Source organism: Chlorocebus sabaeus, chromosome 15 (assembly GCF_047675955.1).
Source record: "Chlorocebus sabaeus isolate Y175 chromosome 15, mChlSab1.0.hap1, whole genome shotgun sequence".
NCBI lineage: Eukaryota > Metazoa > Chordata > Mammalia > Primates > Cercopithecidae > Chlorocebus > Chlorocebus sabaeus.
In genome coordinates, this window is record NC_132918.1 from 19285704 (window position 1) to 19300295 (window position 14592).

General features: G+C 44.1%; 1 protein-coding gene across 1 annotated transcript in view; it reads left to right on the plus strand.

Moving 5' to 3' along the window:
* Positions 1–14592, plus strand: part of SLC7A14 (solute carrier family 7 member 14) — a 120893-nt gene that overhangs the window by 88793 nt on the left and 17508 nt on the right. The window contains exons 5-7 of the mRNA XM_007972113.3: positions 7532–7678; positions 10414–10622; positions 12813–13690. Of these exons, the coding sequence (XP_007970304.1) occupies positions 7532–7678; positions 10414–10622; positions 12813–13690 (1234 nt within the window). The remainder of the gene's footprint in view (positions 1–7531; positions 7679–10413; positions 10623–12812; positions 13691–14592) is intronic.

The following is a 14592-nucleotide window of genomic DNA, read 5'->3' on the forward strand; positions in this document are numbered from 1 at the left end:
AAGTATCATCTGAGAACAAAGGACAGCCCAGTGTGAAGATGTTGCTGATTCATCCTCTCCGCACTCTGCCTGGCCTTGGATTTCTACGTAGTACATTTCCTTCCTAGTGAATGGGCCTGTACCTGTTATTTCTCACCTTTGGTTTCAGGTCATTTTTCCAAAGTCCAGCAAAGTCATTTTGAATTTAGACCCTATTTTTTAAGGTCTGACACTGTCTCATGAGCATGTCATACACCAAGGTAATACACACACTCCTTACTCTGTTACCTAACAATTGTCTACAAAAGCGTGTTTCCTCGTCAACAGATACATGAACTTCTTCACTCCTTAGCAAAACACTTACCTCTACCCCTGACTAGGGGACTAGTGCAGAGGTCCAACCCACTTTATTCTTCAATTGCTTTAGGTAGGATGGAATGGAGGAAACCATTGTGTAGGAGATGATGTATCAGAATAGCATGACATGACTTTCCACACAATTCTCAAAGACTTTGAAAGAGTTAATGAACAATCAATCCATCCTCTAACCATGGACCCCTTATAAACCTACTCTTTCCCCTGCTCCAAACACTTCCTTCCAAAAAAAATAGTTTAAGGAATGGTTTACTCACTTACAGGTTCTGGGTCAAATGCTTCTTTGGTCTTGAAGAGTTTAAGAACAACAAACATTTTTCCCTGTATCAAGTAACTCTGGCCTTCAGCTGAACCCCTGCTTCCATCTGCAGTTCGTCAGCCCTTGAACATTGTTGGATGTGTGTTCCCTTCATGTTATTTGTTCTTGATACTATCTTATGGTTTTTCTTTAAGCAAATAAGACACTCTAACAGCACAAATAGCTCCCACGAAAATGGTCCATAGCAATCATTTGTGGGGAATCCTGACAGCCTCCAAACAAAGGAAAAGTTGTTTTCCATGTTCTCCACATCTGAATCCATCTGTGGGAACCTATCAGTACATTCCACTGTCACTGGGGACAGGCTGCTAATAGAGCTGGGGCATGAGGGTGGTAGAAAATGCTATGAAAAGTTGGAATTTCATCTTGTTGCCTAGAGAATGAATAATATAAAGGTGCCTAATTATCTCCCAGGCATCTGGAGACTGGCCGAGGCAGAACGTGTGAAGGCTGCCTCATCTGAATGCCTCTCAAATATCAGCAACACGCAGGGGGCCAGTTTTTACGGACCTCACATACTGAGTAGCAGGCCACTAATGACATTACTTTTGACAACTAACTAAGCAGAAGCCCTCCCGCAACTAAGGCACGTGCTGCTTTCCCACAACCCCATTCTAGAGGGGTGAACTCTGTTCTGGATCAGCCGGCTGAGTTTTTATATCAGGTTGACTTCGAACAACAATCTCAGCTATATCATCAAATAAAAAGGTCAATACTTTTTTTTTTAGACAGAGTCTCACTCTGTCACCCAGGCTAGAGTGCAGTGGCGCCATCACAGCTCACTGCAGCCTCAACCTCCCGAGCTTCCCACCTCAGCCTCACTAATCTTCCCACCTCAGCCTCCCAACTAACTGGAACTATAGGTGTACACAACCACACCCAGCTAATTTTTTTCAATACTATTTTTTAATTTTGCAAAACATTAAAGCAAAGAGTTAGGATAACATACCAATAAACCCAGAAATACACATACACTTGCACACAAACACACATACACACATTTCACCCACCAATTTTATTCACAGATGCTCACCCCCAGGTACCGCACATGTGCTTTTATGCATGGAAGTCTATCCTAATTATAGACACCAGTGGTCAGATCTGAGATCTGGACAGAGTGACATGGAAAACAGTTTCAGTGGCACCCATATACAGTTTCATTTCATGAGTCTTTGCATTTACCAATCAGGGGCCGTTTGCTTGCAAGGAAGAAAAGTTCATTCAAACTAACTCAAGGAAAAAGATGACCCTTTTTGCTAATTTTATTATCTTCTCTTTAATAATTTTTTATTTCATCTATGTCTTGTTAGGCCAAGTTCGGTTTGACCTTGGTAGGTGTGCTGGTCTTTCTTCTCCATTTGCCTCCACTCCCCAGACCTATTCTCCACCCTTCATGACCTGTTCTCTACTGCAGGTTGCTTCCTGTTGAATTTAGCCAAAGGGAAATATTATCAGGTCAGAAGGTGAGAAGAAAGCAAGGCCAGAGTATTTCTTCCTTGCTGCCTCCCAGCCTTGGCATCACACTGGCTGTGCCTCCACAAGGCAGCTCCTTCTAGGAATCTCTGACCCATAGCTCCGGCTCCTGCCGGACTCCAGGACACCATTCCACCCCCTACACTTAGGCCTCGGGATGACAACTTCTCAGTGTTGCTAAGTCTCTAATACTTCAACATCCCTAGTCAGTTCCCTTAACCCTGCCTAAATACTCCCCAGACCTGCCTATAGTCCCTCACTGAAATTTTGTTTGAATCATCTGAGTTATTAATAAATCTCTTGACTGCCTAATGTGGTAGAACCTCCACATGTCCTGCCTTTGATCTGTCTAGTCTTTCTTCAACTATACTTGCTTTCTAGTTCTACGTATGCAAATGCAGGCTAAGAGACATCCTCTTTGCAAGTTTACTTCCTCTTTTCCCTACTTGGTCATAGTTAACTTTCTGATAGCTAATCATTTTCAGTAATTGCCATCCCTTCTCTCATTCATTTAGAGGAAAGTAGCATTTGTATTTTATAAATAATACAGATGCTTATTAATCTTGTTCAGTTTGTTACCATAATCAAGACTGCATTTGGGATCTTGCAGTATCCTCTAGAGTCAATCTCCGTAAAATCAAGCTGGGTACTTTTTGCTCATAACTATATCCCATCACTAAGCACAGTGCCTGGCACATGGTAGCACTTAGTATACACAAGTCAAGTTCTAAAAGGAGGAAGGTGGGGGAGTAGAGGGAGGAGAGAAGGAGAAGGAGAAGGAGGAGGAGTTTGTGCCCTTGGGTGTCAACTGCTCTAGAAAAACTTAGAATTGTCATAATAATACTGGTGGTAAGAGCTAATATTTATTGAGCACCTACTCTATTATGGACTGCAGTTTACTCTATTAGCTTATTTTATCCTTGTAACAACACTATGAGCCAAGTGCTATTATTATCTCCATTTAAGTAACAATGAAACTTAGGCTCCAAGAAGTTAAGAACTTATTCTAGGTCACCAAGCTAATATGTGGTAGAATCAACCTGGGCCTGACAATCTACAAAGTCTATGCTCCTAACCAAAGCCAATCACGCCCATGTGCGTGGCTCTAGGATTTCCTCTGAAGCCTACAGTGGACATCACATTGACTCCAACTGCCAATACTGCACATATTTAACGGTGTCCTCTGCATCTTCCACTGAGTCTTCTGCTCTTCAAATTAAACATCCCCAGGTCCCCAGTTCTTCCTTACATGGCATGGTTCACAAACCTCTCACCTTTTTCTAAGATTGCTTTGCCCAAATTTATATGGTTGTCATGCCAGGTCACTAAATGATTTACAAGAGGAGTGTATGTAATGCATATGTATGTATGTATATGTGTTTGCATGTGTATGTGTGTTTATTTGTATTTGTGTATGTGTGTGCATGTTTGTGTTTGTACATATATGTGTCTGTGTGTGTAGAAGGGAAGAATGGATGTTAAAGGAAGAGAAAGCAGGACCTGTTTTTCTGGGGGTTTTTTTTGTGGGTACTTAGTAGGTGTATATATTTATGGGGTACATGAGATGTTTTGATGCAGGCATGCAATGTGAAATAAGCACATCATGGAGAATGGGGTGTCCATCTCCTCAAGCATTTATTCTTCGAGTTACAAACAATCCAATTACACTCTTTATTTTAAAATGTACAATTATTATTGACTGTAGTCACCCCACTGTGTTATCTAACGTAGGTCTTACTCATTCTTTCTACTTTTTTTGTACCCGTTAACCATCCCCACCTCCCCACCTCCAGCCCCCAACTATCCTTCCCAGCCTCTGGTAACCATCCTTCTACTCTCTATGTCTGAGCTCAATTGTTTTTATTTTTAGATCCCACAAATAACTGAGAACATGCAATGTTTGTCTTTCCATGCCTGGCTTATTTTGCTTAACATAATGATCTTCAGTTCCATCTATGTTGCTGGAAATGACTGGATCTCATTCTTTTTTATGGCTGCATATACTCAATTGTGTATATGTACCACATTTTCTTTATCCATTCATCTGTTGATGGACACTTAGGTTGCTTCCAAATCTTAGCTATTGTAAACAGTGTTGCAACAAACATAGGAATGCAGCTATCTCTTCAATATGCTGATTTCCTTTCTTTTGGGTATATACCCAGCAGTGGGATTGCTGGATCATATGGTAGCCCAATTTTTAGTTTTTTGAGGAACCTCTAAACTCTTCTCCATAGTGTCTGTACTAATTTACATTCCCAAAAACATTGTACAAGTGTTCCTCTTTCTCCACATCCTTGCCAGCATTTATTATTGCCTGTCTTTTGGATATAAACCATTTTAAGTGAGGTGAGATAATATCTGATTGTAGTTGTGATTTTCATTTATCTGAGTGTCAATACCTGTTCGCCATCTGTATGTCTTCTTTTGAGAAATGTCTATTCAAATCTTTTGCCCTTTTTTTTTTATCAGATTACTAGATTTTTTGCTATAGAGTTGTTTGAGCTCCTTATACATTCTGGTTATTAATTCCTTGTCAGATGGGTAGTTTACAAATATTTTCTCCTATTCTGTGGGTTGTCTCTTCACTTTGTTGATTGTATCCTCAGCTGTGCAGAAGCTTTTTAACTTGATGTGATCCCATTTGTCCATTTCTGCTTTGGTTGCCTGTGCTTGTTGGGTATTGCTCAAGAAATTTTTGCCCAGACTAATGTCCTGGAGATTTTCCAAACATCTTTCCAAACATCCCCTAGGGGTAGTCTTACAGCCTATGATTGGGGTTGAAAATGCTGGATGAAAACAAAGTACAAAAAGGTAAATGAGTTCCCTAAGACATAGAGATAGCCAATATATTGATTTATTTATAACCCCGCTTATTTCCACAGAGGACTTGAACGTGTAGAATAACTCTGTTTTTATTGGGTTGCCTGTGCTTGTGGGATATTGCTCAAGAAATTTTTGCCCAGACCAATGTCCTGAAGATTTTCCCCCAATGTTTTCTTGTGGTAGTTTTATAGTTTGAGGTCTTAGATTTAAGTCTTCCATCCATTTTGATTTGATATTTGTAGATGATGAGAGACAAAGGTCTAGTTTCATTCTTCTGTATATGGATATCCAGTTTTCTCAGCACTATCTACTGAAGAGACTGTCTTTTCCCCAGTGTATGTTCTTGGCACCTTTGTCAAAAATGAAGGACCTATCTTAAAGTGAGGCTTTTCTTGATCAGGACTACTTAGTGAGCCTGCAGTCTAGCATCCGTTCATCCTTGAAGACCAGTAATATTTTCTAGATAAGTGAAAACAAGCACATTTCCAAGCCTGTGAACCTCCATGTATGATGAGGTGAGATCTATTTTCTCTCCTTGTCTGGAGGCCAAAGACATTTTCCACACGCTTGTATGAAAAATTTTGCTGTAGGGAAAGCAGGAGGTCTCTTCTCTTCTGGAAAGTAGCCATCTAGAGATGGAACCACTTATGTTTGAGAAGTTCTTTCTACCTGGCTTGTTAGAACAGACCAGGAGTTCTTGAATTTTCTTGTGCCATGGACCACCTGGATGTCCGATGAAGCCTGTAGATCCCTTATGAGAATTGTGTTTTTAAAGGAATAGCCTAATTACATAGGAATTCAAAGGAAATCAATTATGTTGAAATGTAGTATTAAGTATTTTTAATTTTATTTTATTTTTAAATTATAATCTAGTAACAATGTGCTTCTCTATTGGGATTTATATGTTAACATCTATGTCTAATAACTATCATAATTTGAAGGTAGTAATAAGCATAAGTGATATTTCAAGATCTCTGCAACAATTCTCATATGAAATGAAAATATCTGATTGCTATTGGTGACACAGGCACAGGTATTGCTAGTTTGACACCTACATTCATAACAGAAAGAAATGCTAATTCAACTAGAAGGTAGTGAAAAAACATATGTAATTCTTTCCCAGCAAAATTTATAGATGCCCTGAATTCCATGGCCTCCAGGATAAGAACCTGGGAGTAGAGGGTTGAAACATTAGAACCCTAGCTGAGAGAAACTGTAGGAAACACCAGCTCATTTTATAGATAAACAAAGTTTGCTTCTGAAGGTTTGAGAAGATCTTTGATTCTGTGGTGTACCTTACAGGTTCTGGTATTTCGTATTTTGTCTTATTGAGAAGTCAATGAGGAAGTTAAGAGTGAAAATTTTGGACAAGTGTCAGCTTGGCACACATTTTGATTTTCATCATTTATAAACTGAATGTGGAGAAAAGAAAAATAAAATGGTCCAGTCTACAATGGGTCTCACCTCCTGGACCACCGACTAGGGCTTGCATTTTTTTCCCTCATCGCATACACGCAAGTCCAAAAACATCTCTCACCTTCTAAAAGGACATCCCCAAGCATTCAAAGAGGCCCTTTTTTTACTTAAAGCTAACAATGAAAATACCAAGGTGGGTAACCCTCATTTAAACTTCAATAGGTTCTTTCAAAGAAAGTAGCCACTCTTCAATGGAAGGTTTTCACTGACATTTTGACATACATAATACATTCCCAAACACCCCTGGAGCCATGTGGACTCCTGGCAGACAGACTGCCAGCAGACGTGACTGGATACTATCCCCTAGCTTTACTCTGACCTCCTGCCTCATGCCCAACTAGGTCATTCAAGTCCCAAAAGGAGCAACAAATAAACTGTCTTTACCCTGTCTTCCCAGTGAAGACAATAGAATATCTGAAGATCTGAAAATCTTTTATATCATTTCAGATCTGGAAGTTACCATAGAGCTGATCTGTCAGGGGTACTAACAGTAATTTAGGTAGGATAACTCTTCCTTATGCAGAAGTGTCTGAATCCCCTACACTAAAAGGCAGAAGCCTTTTTTTTTTTTTTTTTTTTTTGAGATGGAGTCTCCCTCTGTCACCAAGGCTAGAGTGCAGTGGTGCGATCTCGGCTCACTACATCCTCTGCCTCCCAGGTTCAAGCAATTCTCCTGCCTCAGCCTCCTGAATAGCTGAGATTACAGGTGCGTGTCACCATGCCCAGCTAATTTTTGTATTTTTAGTAGAGACGGGGTTTCACCATGTTGGTAAGGTGGTCTCGAACTCCTGACCTCATGATCCACCCACCTGGGCCTCTCAAAGTGCTGGGATTACAGGTGTGAGCCACCACACCTGCCAATTCTTCTTGTCTCTATTTACACAGAGTAAGAGAATCGACCACAACCACACAGCTAGAAAGCGTAGGAGATCAGAACTTGCGTGTTTAGCACAAGTTCCGCCATGTTACTCCCTCAGCCACTCAGTCATGTCTGCAGGGCATAGGGCATAGGGCAGTTTCCACATTTAAGGCCCTGGTGCCTCCCTGACCTTCTGAGTCTGACAAATGCCATCATCCACACAGGTGCTGCAAGGAGCAGCAACATGCTTCTACGCTTTCATTGGCTTTGACATCATCGCCACCACTGGAGAGGAAGCCAAGAATCCCAACACGTCCATCCCTTATGCTATCACCGCCTCCCTGGTCATCTGCCTGACAGCATATGTGTCTGTAAGTACCAGATGCTTGCGGGACTCTCCTCATGATGTGGCTCTGGCACCGAGCTCCCTTCTCTGTCAGGAAGGAGTCCTTTCCTATGTCTTCTTGGTGTCTGTGTGCCTGTCTTTTATCCCCTGTAGTCCCATTCCCCACTCCCCATGACAAGAAAAAAATTAGGATTCCAAACTGAAGAAGAGGAGAAGCCCCAGTCCTTCACTTCAGCCTTGGCCTTCATTCCCACCCCTCCATCCTCACAAGCTCTCGGTGTCTGCTGCTGCCCCAGGGGCTGGTGTGCAGGGAATAGGCTGCCGTCCAAGGAGCTCAGGTCATAGGCTGGCAGTAACGGGTGGGTGTGCGAGCAAAGGCATTGTGGGCCTCTGTGCACATTCCTCAATGCTCTTCTGTCTTCTGGGAGCTTCCCGGCAGCAAAGAGGCGAGGCTCCCTGCACAGCGGGGAGAGAGAATACATTGTCCTCTACAAACTCTCTTCCCCTTAAATCTGGGGAGGAAAGTGTCATTTCTTTCGGCCGTTGCTCTCTCTTGTTACACCAGCTCAAACTCACCTTCAGGTTTCCCTAACTAGGGGAGTCCCAGAATAAAGGCTTCAGCCTTGTCTTTTTCAGGATCACGCCCCTGCGACACTCCTCACGCTTTGATGCTTGCTCTCTCAGCTCCCATCCCAGAATTTCTATCACAGAAATGGCCCAGCTGCATCCAACATCCCCCTCTGCCCCTGGCAATGGAGACAAGTGGCTCACAGGCCAATCAGTGTGTGGTTCCACAAACATTCTCAGGTCCTGAGGGGCGGACTCACTTGGGTCACCACAATTAGGAAAGAGCCGGCGGGGGGTGGGGGGATGGGGGGGTTGCTACAGCTGATCAGCCTTGCTGTTTCTCTTTCCCAAAAAGACATCTTTAGCAACTAGCTAAGGAAGCCAGACTGATTGATCATTAAGGCAAGCTGCAAAACAGGATTGTTCTAGAAGCCAGAGAAAAACACAGAGCAAACTTGGGGGTCATTTACAGACATTCAACTGCCTACCCAGAGGTTTTATGGTTGCCTCAATTATCGCCTCCCGCTATGCACACACACGCAAGGGGCTTCATCCTATCCATATCATGATTATCCCTGTGGGCAGAATGTTGAGGGAGGGGTTGCAGGACAAAAGGAACAGCAAGGGCACTCTGCATTTCTCCTTCTACTCCTCCTTCATTCCTGCCCTTCCTCCAGGAGTGGGCCTTTACAACACACACAATAAAGTCAATCATTGCAGTGCCTGCCTTAGAATAGCACTTTATAGACCACAGAGTACTTCTATGCATCCACCAACTTTTTACCCATCCTGATCTAACTCAGGAGACTCCCTGCGGCTGGAGAAGGCTCAGTCCCACTCTCCTCCAGCCCACCCTGCCCCATCCCCAAAGGGGATATTGCAAGTGGTTGTGTTACTGAGAAATGTTCTCTTTCATACTGCACGGGCCTTAAACACGCCCTAGGAGTTGTTTGGTCTTGTACTGGCCAGCAGGCAAGCCCCTCTACCACCATGAGAAGAACGAGGTTGCTGGGCTGTGCTAGGACATCCTGTCCTCCCTGGTGGCCCTTGGCTCTGCTGGAAGATCTTGGCTCCAAAGGAATAGGCAAAGAAATGGTCTACATATGACCACCCTCTTTCCTTCAGGCTTTGAATTCCTTTCTTGATGTCAATTTGGCCTTCATAGCCTGGGCGGAGAGGGGGAGGGGACAGGGGATATATCTGGTCATATGACTAGTGGCTCCGTTGCCTATGGCCAATTCCGTATGGCAGGGTTGTTGGGCAGATCAATAATATGTGAGGGGAGTAGGTCCTGGGAGCCCCCAGTTAAGTGCTTATTGCCTCCCTGATGCACACGCATACCAGTGGCTTTGTCCTGTCCATACCCCGATTTCTCCCCGTAGGTAGAGTGTTGAGGGAGGGGTGGTAGGGTAGAGGGAAGAGCAAAGACATTCTGCTCTCTATTTCCTCTTCTGCTCCTCCCTCACATCTCCCTCTTCTCTGGGGGTGGACCCTTATAGCACACACAGTAAATGATTCCTGATTAAGCAAAGCCATAGTTGCCTGACAGCCATATAATCAGTAGGATTGATTCTGTCCTGATGCCATCATTTGTTTGTTGGCCTGCCTGGCTCCTAGGACTAAGCTAGAGAGAAGAAATAGAAATATGAGTCTTTATCTGGGTCCCAATAGTTAACAGGCTATAGGCCTCTTCATCACTTATCTTTGGAGATTTTATCTCTGGTGTTTCACAGTGAGAGGGAGCATGGATAAGACCCTGAGTACCAGAAAGCATAAGAGAAATGAGAGCCTTATCCACGTGGGCAGGTGCCCATGGTCCCTGCCAGGCCTGGTTGCAGGGCATTGGCTACAGCTCCTTCCTTCTGGAAATATCTGCTCTCCACGGAACTGTCAGCATAGCTCTGCTTTCATGGGGCTGAAATACCTGCCGTCTTACTCCTCAGATATCAAAGGACCAGAGAGATAGAGAGTTTCTGGCCCAGTCCACTAAATTCACATGTGAGGAGAAAATATTGAGAAAGGCCTAGAGGCCAGATGACTGGTCTACAGTAAAGGCACATGCCAGCAAGTAGTGGATCCAAACTGCCATGCAAGCCTCTGCCTCCAGGGACAGGGCTCTTTCCCCTCCCGTGGGGCCTTCAGCCATGCGTTCTTCCCCTGTACCTCCAGCCCTGTCTTCTCTTGTTTTAACAGGTAAGCATGATCTTGACTCTGATGGTGCCATATTACGCCATTGACACGGAATCCCCACTCATGGAGATGTTTGTGGCTCATGGATTCTATGCTGCAAAATTCGTAGTGGCCATTGGGTCCGTTGCAGGACTGACAGTCAGTTTGCTGGGGTCCCTCTTCCCGATGCCAAGGGTCATTTATGCCATGGCTGGTGATGGGCTCCTTTTCAGGTAAGGGCTACCCTCCGTGAAATTTATCCTGCTCTGCCATGTCTATCCAGGGAGAATGTCTACCCACTGTCAGCTTGACTGTGATTTTTATGTCAGTGCCTTTCACATGGACTGTGGACCTTGTCATGTATCCTGGAGAAAAAGTGAGTGAACAGAGCTCAGGCCCTGAAGCAGCCCCTCAGTTTAACTCTGTGGTCCCTCAATCCAGCACAAGCTGATGTGTGGCCCCCCCCCCCCCCCGCCACACTGTCCTCCTCCTTCCAGTTGACATTGCTTGCTCCTTTGTGAAGATGATGGGTGCCAAATTGCTGTACTGGGTGGCTTCCAGAAGGAAGAACCATACCAGGGACATCTTAGGCCTGCCCTCACATTGAGGCCTGGTAACCGCCCCTCTTTCCACAGCCCCTCTGAAATCCAAAAAAAGAAGAGTAGATAAGACCATCTGAACAGAACCTAACAATAGCAGCAACACCAGCGGCCATTTATTGAACATTTGTGTATCCTGGGTGCTGTGTATACAGTATCCCATTTAGTCCTCACAATAACTCTATTTTGCATATGAAGACATCTACTAGGACTCAGAGAGGTGAAACAAAATTGCCACAAATCTCTCAGCTACTGAGTGGCAGGTCAGGATTTGATCCCAGAACATCCAACTCCAAAAACCAGACTTTTTTTTTCTTTTTTATATACTTTAAGTTCTAGGGTACATGTGCACAAGCCAGACTTTTCACCACACCAGTATATTGGCAGTTCTTGCCCCCTACATTGGCCATGAAGTGGCTCATCTGCCCATGGTACAAAGGGGATGTGGCCTCAGCCCTTTGTTTCCAGCATGAGGGGCCTGCTTGAGAAGGCATTCTTCAAGTGCACAAAGCAAGGAGTAAACCATGGAGGCCAAGGAGCCCTCAGGTGTGCAGAGGGGGCTGGTTCAGGGACTTTGTCTCTGCAGCCATCATCTTCTGACTCATTTCCCCTGCATACCCTCTGAAGCCATCACCAGGTCAGAGCTGCTATGTTTAGGTTGCTGAACAGACCAAGAGGGCCCTAGGGTGATGGAGGTGTGGCAACTTCACACATCCAAAAGGTTTCTCTGCTGTCAAAGAAACTAAGAGGAAAGATACTGGGGCTTCAAGCACATTTGCAGTCTTGTGTGAATCATAAAAATAAGGGACCAGGAGGAGAGAGGAGGGGAGAGGGAGCCTACCGCATGTGCCATTCAGTCGCTCTTCTTGGTCTCTTCTTCAGTCAGTAACTAGCTGGACATAAACCTGTATCTGTGAGCACAGTTTCTCAATTACTGTGCTATTTTGCCAACCTTTGTCATAGGTGGTGTCTAGAGCTTTGGCATAAATCAGAATCCTCTGGAGGTCTTTTAAAGCAGTTTGCCAGGCCTCACCCCACTATGATTCTGGTATAGTAGGTCTTGGATGAAACCTGAGAATATACATTTCCAACAAGCTCCAAGAGGATGCTAAGATGCTAGTTCACAGGTCAGGAGGACCCCCAAGCAGGTCCATGACTTCCTCTAACCATCACTTTTTCACGCAGAGCCTGGGCTTCAATCTAGATTTCTGAAAGACAGACTTCCTAGGTTCAATCAACCCTTCCATTACATAATAATTAGGAACTTTACTAATGAAGTTTGCCTTAAAATCAAAGAATTAGGCTGGGTGCGGTGGCTCACGCCTGTAATCCCAACACTTTGGGAGGCCAAGTTGGGTGAATCATGAGGTCAGGAGTTTGAGACCAGCCTGGCCAACATAGTGAAACTCCATCTCTACTAAAAATACAAAAATTAGCCAGGTGTAGTGGTGCACACCTGTAATCCCAGCTACTCAGGAGGCTGAGGCAGGAGAATCGCTTGAACCCAGGAGGCAGAGGTTGCAGTGAGCTGAGATCATGCCACTGCACTCCAGCCTGGGGGACAGAGTGAGACTCCATCTCACCAAAAAAATAAATAATAATAATGAAATAAAATAAAGTGAATTCTCTTTTAATTATACACTAAATCCTGGGGTAGGAATAGCAGCTGGGTTTAAAGTAGTGAATGCAGAAGTAAATTGGTGGAGCAGGACCAGGAGGAGTTAATCACACCAGCCTATTGATAGTTCTAGCTCCCTGTGTTGGCTGCACTGGAATCGGTCACTGTAGCCCACCATTAACCCTCTGTTTGCACGGCCCTTCCAGGTTCCTGGCTCATGTCAGCTCCTACACAGAGACGCCAGTTGTGGCCTGCATCGTGTCGGGGTTCCTGGCGGCGCTCCTCGCACTGTTGGTCAGCTTGAGAGACCTGATAGAGATGATGTCTATCGGCACACTCCTGGCCTACACCTTGGTCTCTGTTTGTGTCTTGCTTCTTCGATACCAACCCGAGAGTGACATTGATGGTTTTGTCAAGTTCTTGTCTGAGGAGCACACCAAGAAGAAGGAGGGCATTCTGGCTGACTGTGAGAAGGAAGCTTGTTCTCCTGTGAGTGAAGGGGATGAGTTTTCTGGCCCAGCCACCAACACATGTGGGGCCAAGAACTTACCATCCTTGGGAGACAATGAGATGCTCATAGGAAAATCAGACAAGTCAACCTACAACGTCAACCACCCCAATTACGGCACCGTGGACATGACCACAGGCATAGAAGCTGATGAATCCGAAAATATTTATCTTATCAAGTTAAAGAAGCTGATCGGGCCTCATTATTATACCTTGAGAATCCGGCTGGGCCTTCCAGGCAAAATGGACCGGCCCACAGCAGCAACTGGGCACACGGTGACCATCTGTGTGCTCCTGCTCTTCATCCTCATGTTCATCTTCTGCTCCTTTATCATCTTTGGTTCTGACTACATCTCAGAGCAGAGCTGGTGGGCCATCCTTCTGGTTGTTCTGATGGTGCTGCTGATCAGCACCCTGGTGTTTGTGATCCTGCAGCAGCCAGAGAACCCCAAGAAGCTGCCCTACATGGCCCCTTGCCTCCCCTTTGTGCCTGCCTTTGCCATGCTGGTGAACATCTATCTCATGCTAAAGCTCTCCACCATCACATGGATCCGGTTTGCGGTCTGGTGCTTTGTGGGTAAGCAACTTCCTTTGCAGCCTTGAGAGCTCCCTTTTAAGGTCTTAAGCATGCTTATCCCAAAATTACCTCCTAGCTGGACTAGGCAACTCCATTCCTAGAGAAATCTGGCTGGTTCTATGGACCTTTGTGTTCTGCCTGAGAGTCAATAAAGCCAGTTGTCCCCTTTCTGCCTGTAATGGTCTTGGTCATCGGTTCTGGAAAAATGATGTTGATTAATTCATCGCCTTACTGAATTACTGAAAGTTCTTCCTATATTAGGATAATTAATACCATAAAAAGTCCACTTAAAGTGAATCCACATTTTTAAGGGGACAAAAATAGCATAGTATAATTGGGGTCAGGGCATTTGATTGGAATTTTATTGTAGAAACTAAGAATTGTAAACTGAAAAATATGAAAAGTATTTATCTTAGATTTCACAAAATTAAATTAAAATAGCAATTACGCTCTCATTTTTAAATGAACAAAGTGTGAATTAAGTGTGGATTTTTTGGCATCATTTTTTCTGACAAAATTGAATCATGGCATCATTTAACATCTCTCACTTCATACTGACTTTTGTAAAATATTCAAAAGTTTTTCATATTTCCCAAGGTCCTTTCTTCATCCCTTGACATTCAGATCATTCACTTGGGAAGTACCCATCATGCCACCATTCTTACTGATTTTCTCTCTCCTGCTGTTAATAACGAATATGACTCTGTTAGGTCCTCAATTGTCCACAATGTTGGGTGTGAATTCAAATTTTTCTCTAAACTCTCCTTCCATGGACTTCAAGAAGTCCTGTACCTTTTCTAAGATTTCTGATTTTACTTTGTGATCCATTTCTATTGTATTTGCAGTACATGTTTATCATCTAGGACAATCTCTGATGTTCATGAGGTGGCTGGGGATTGATG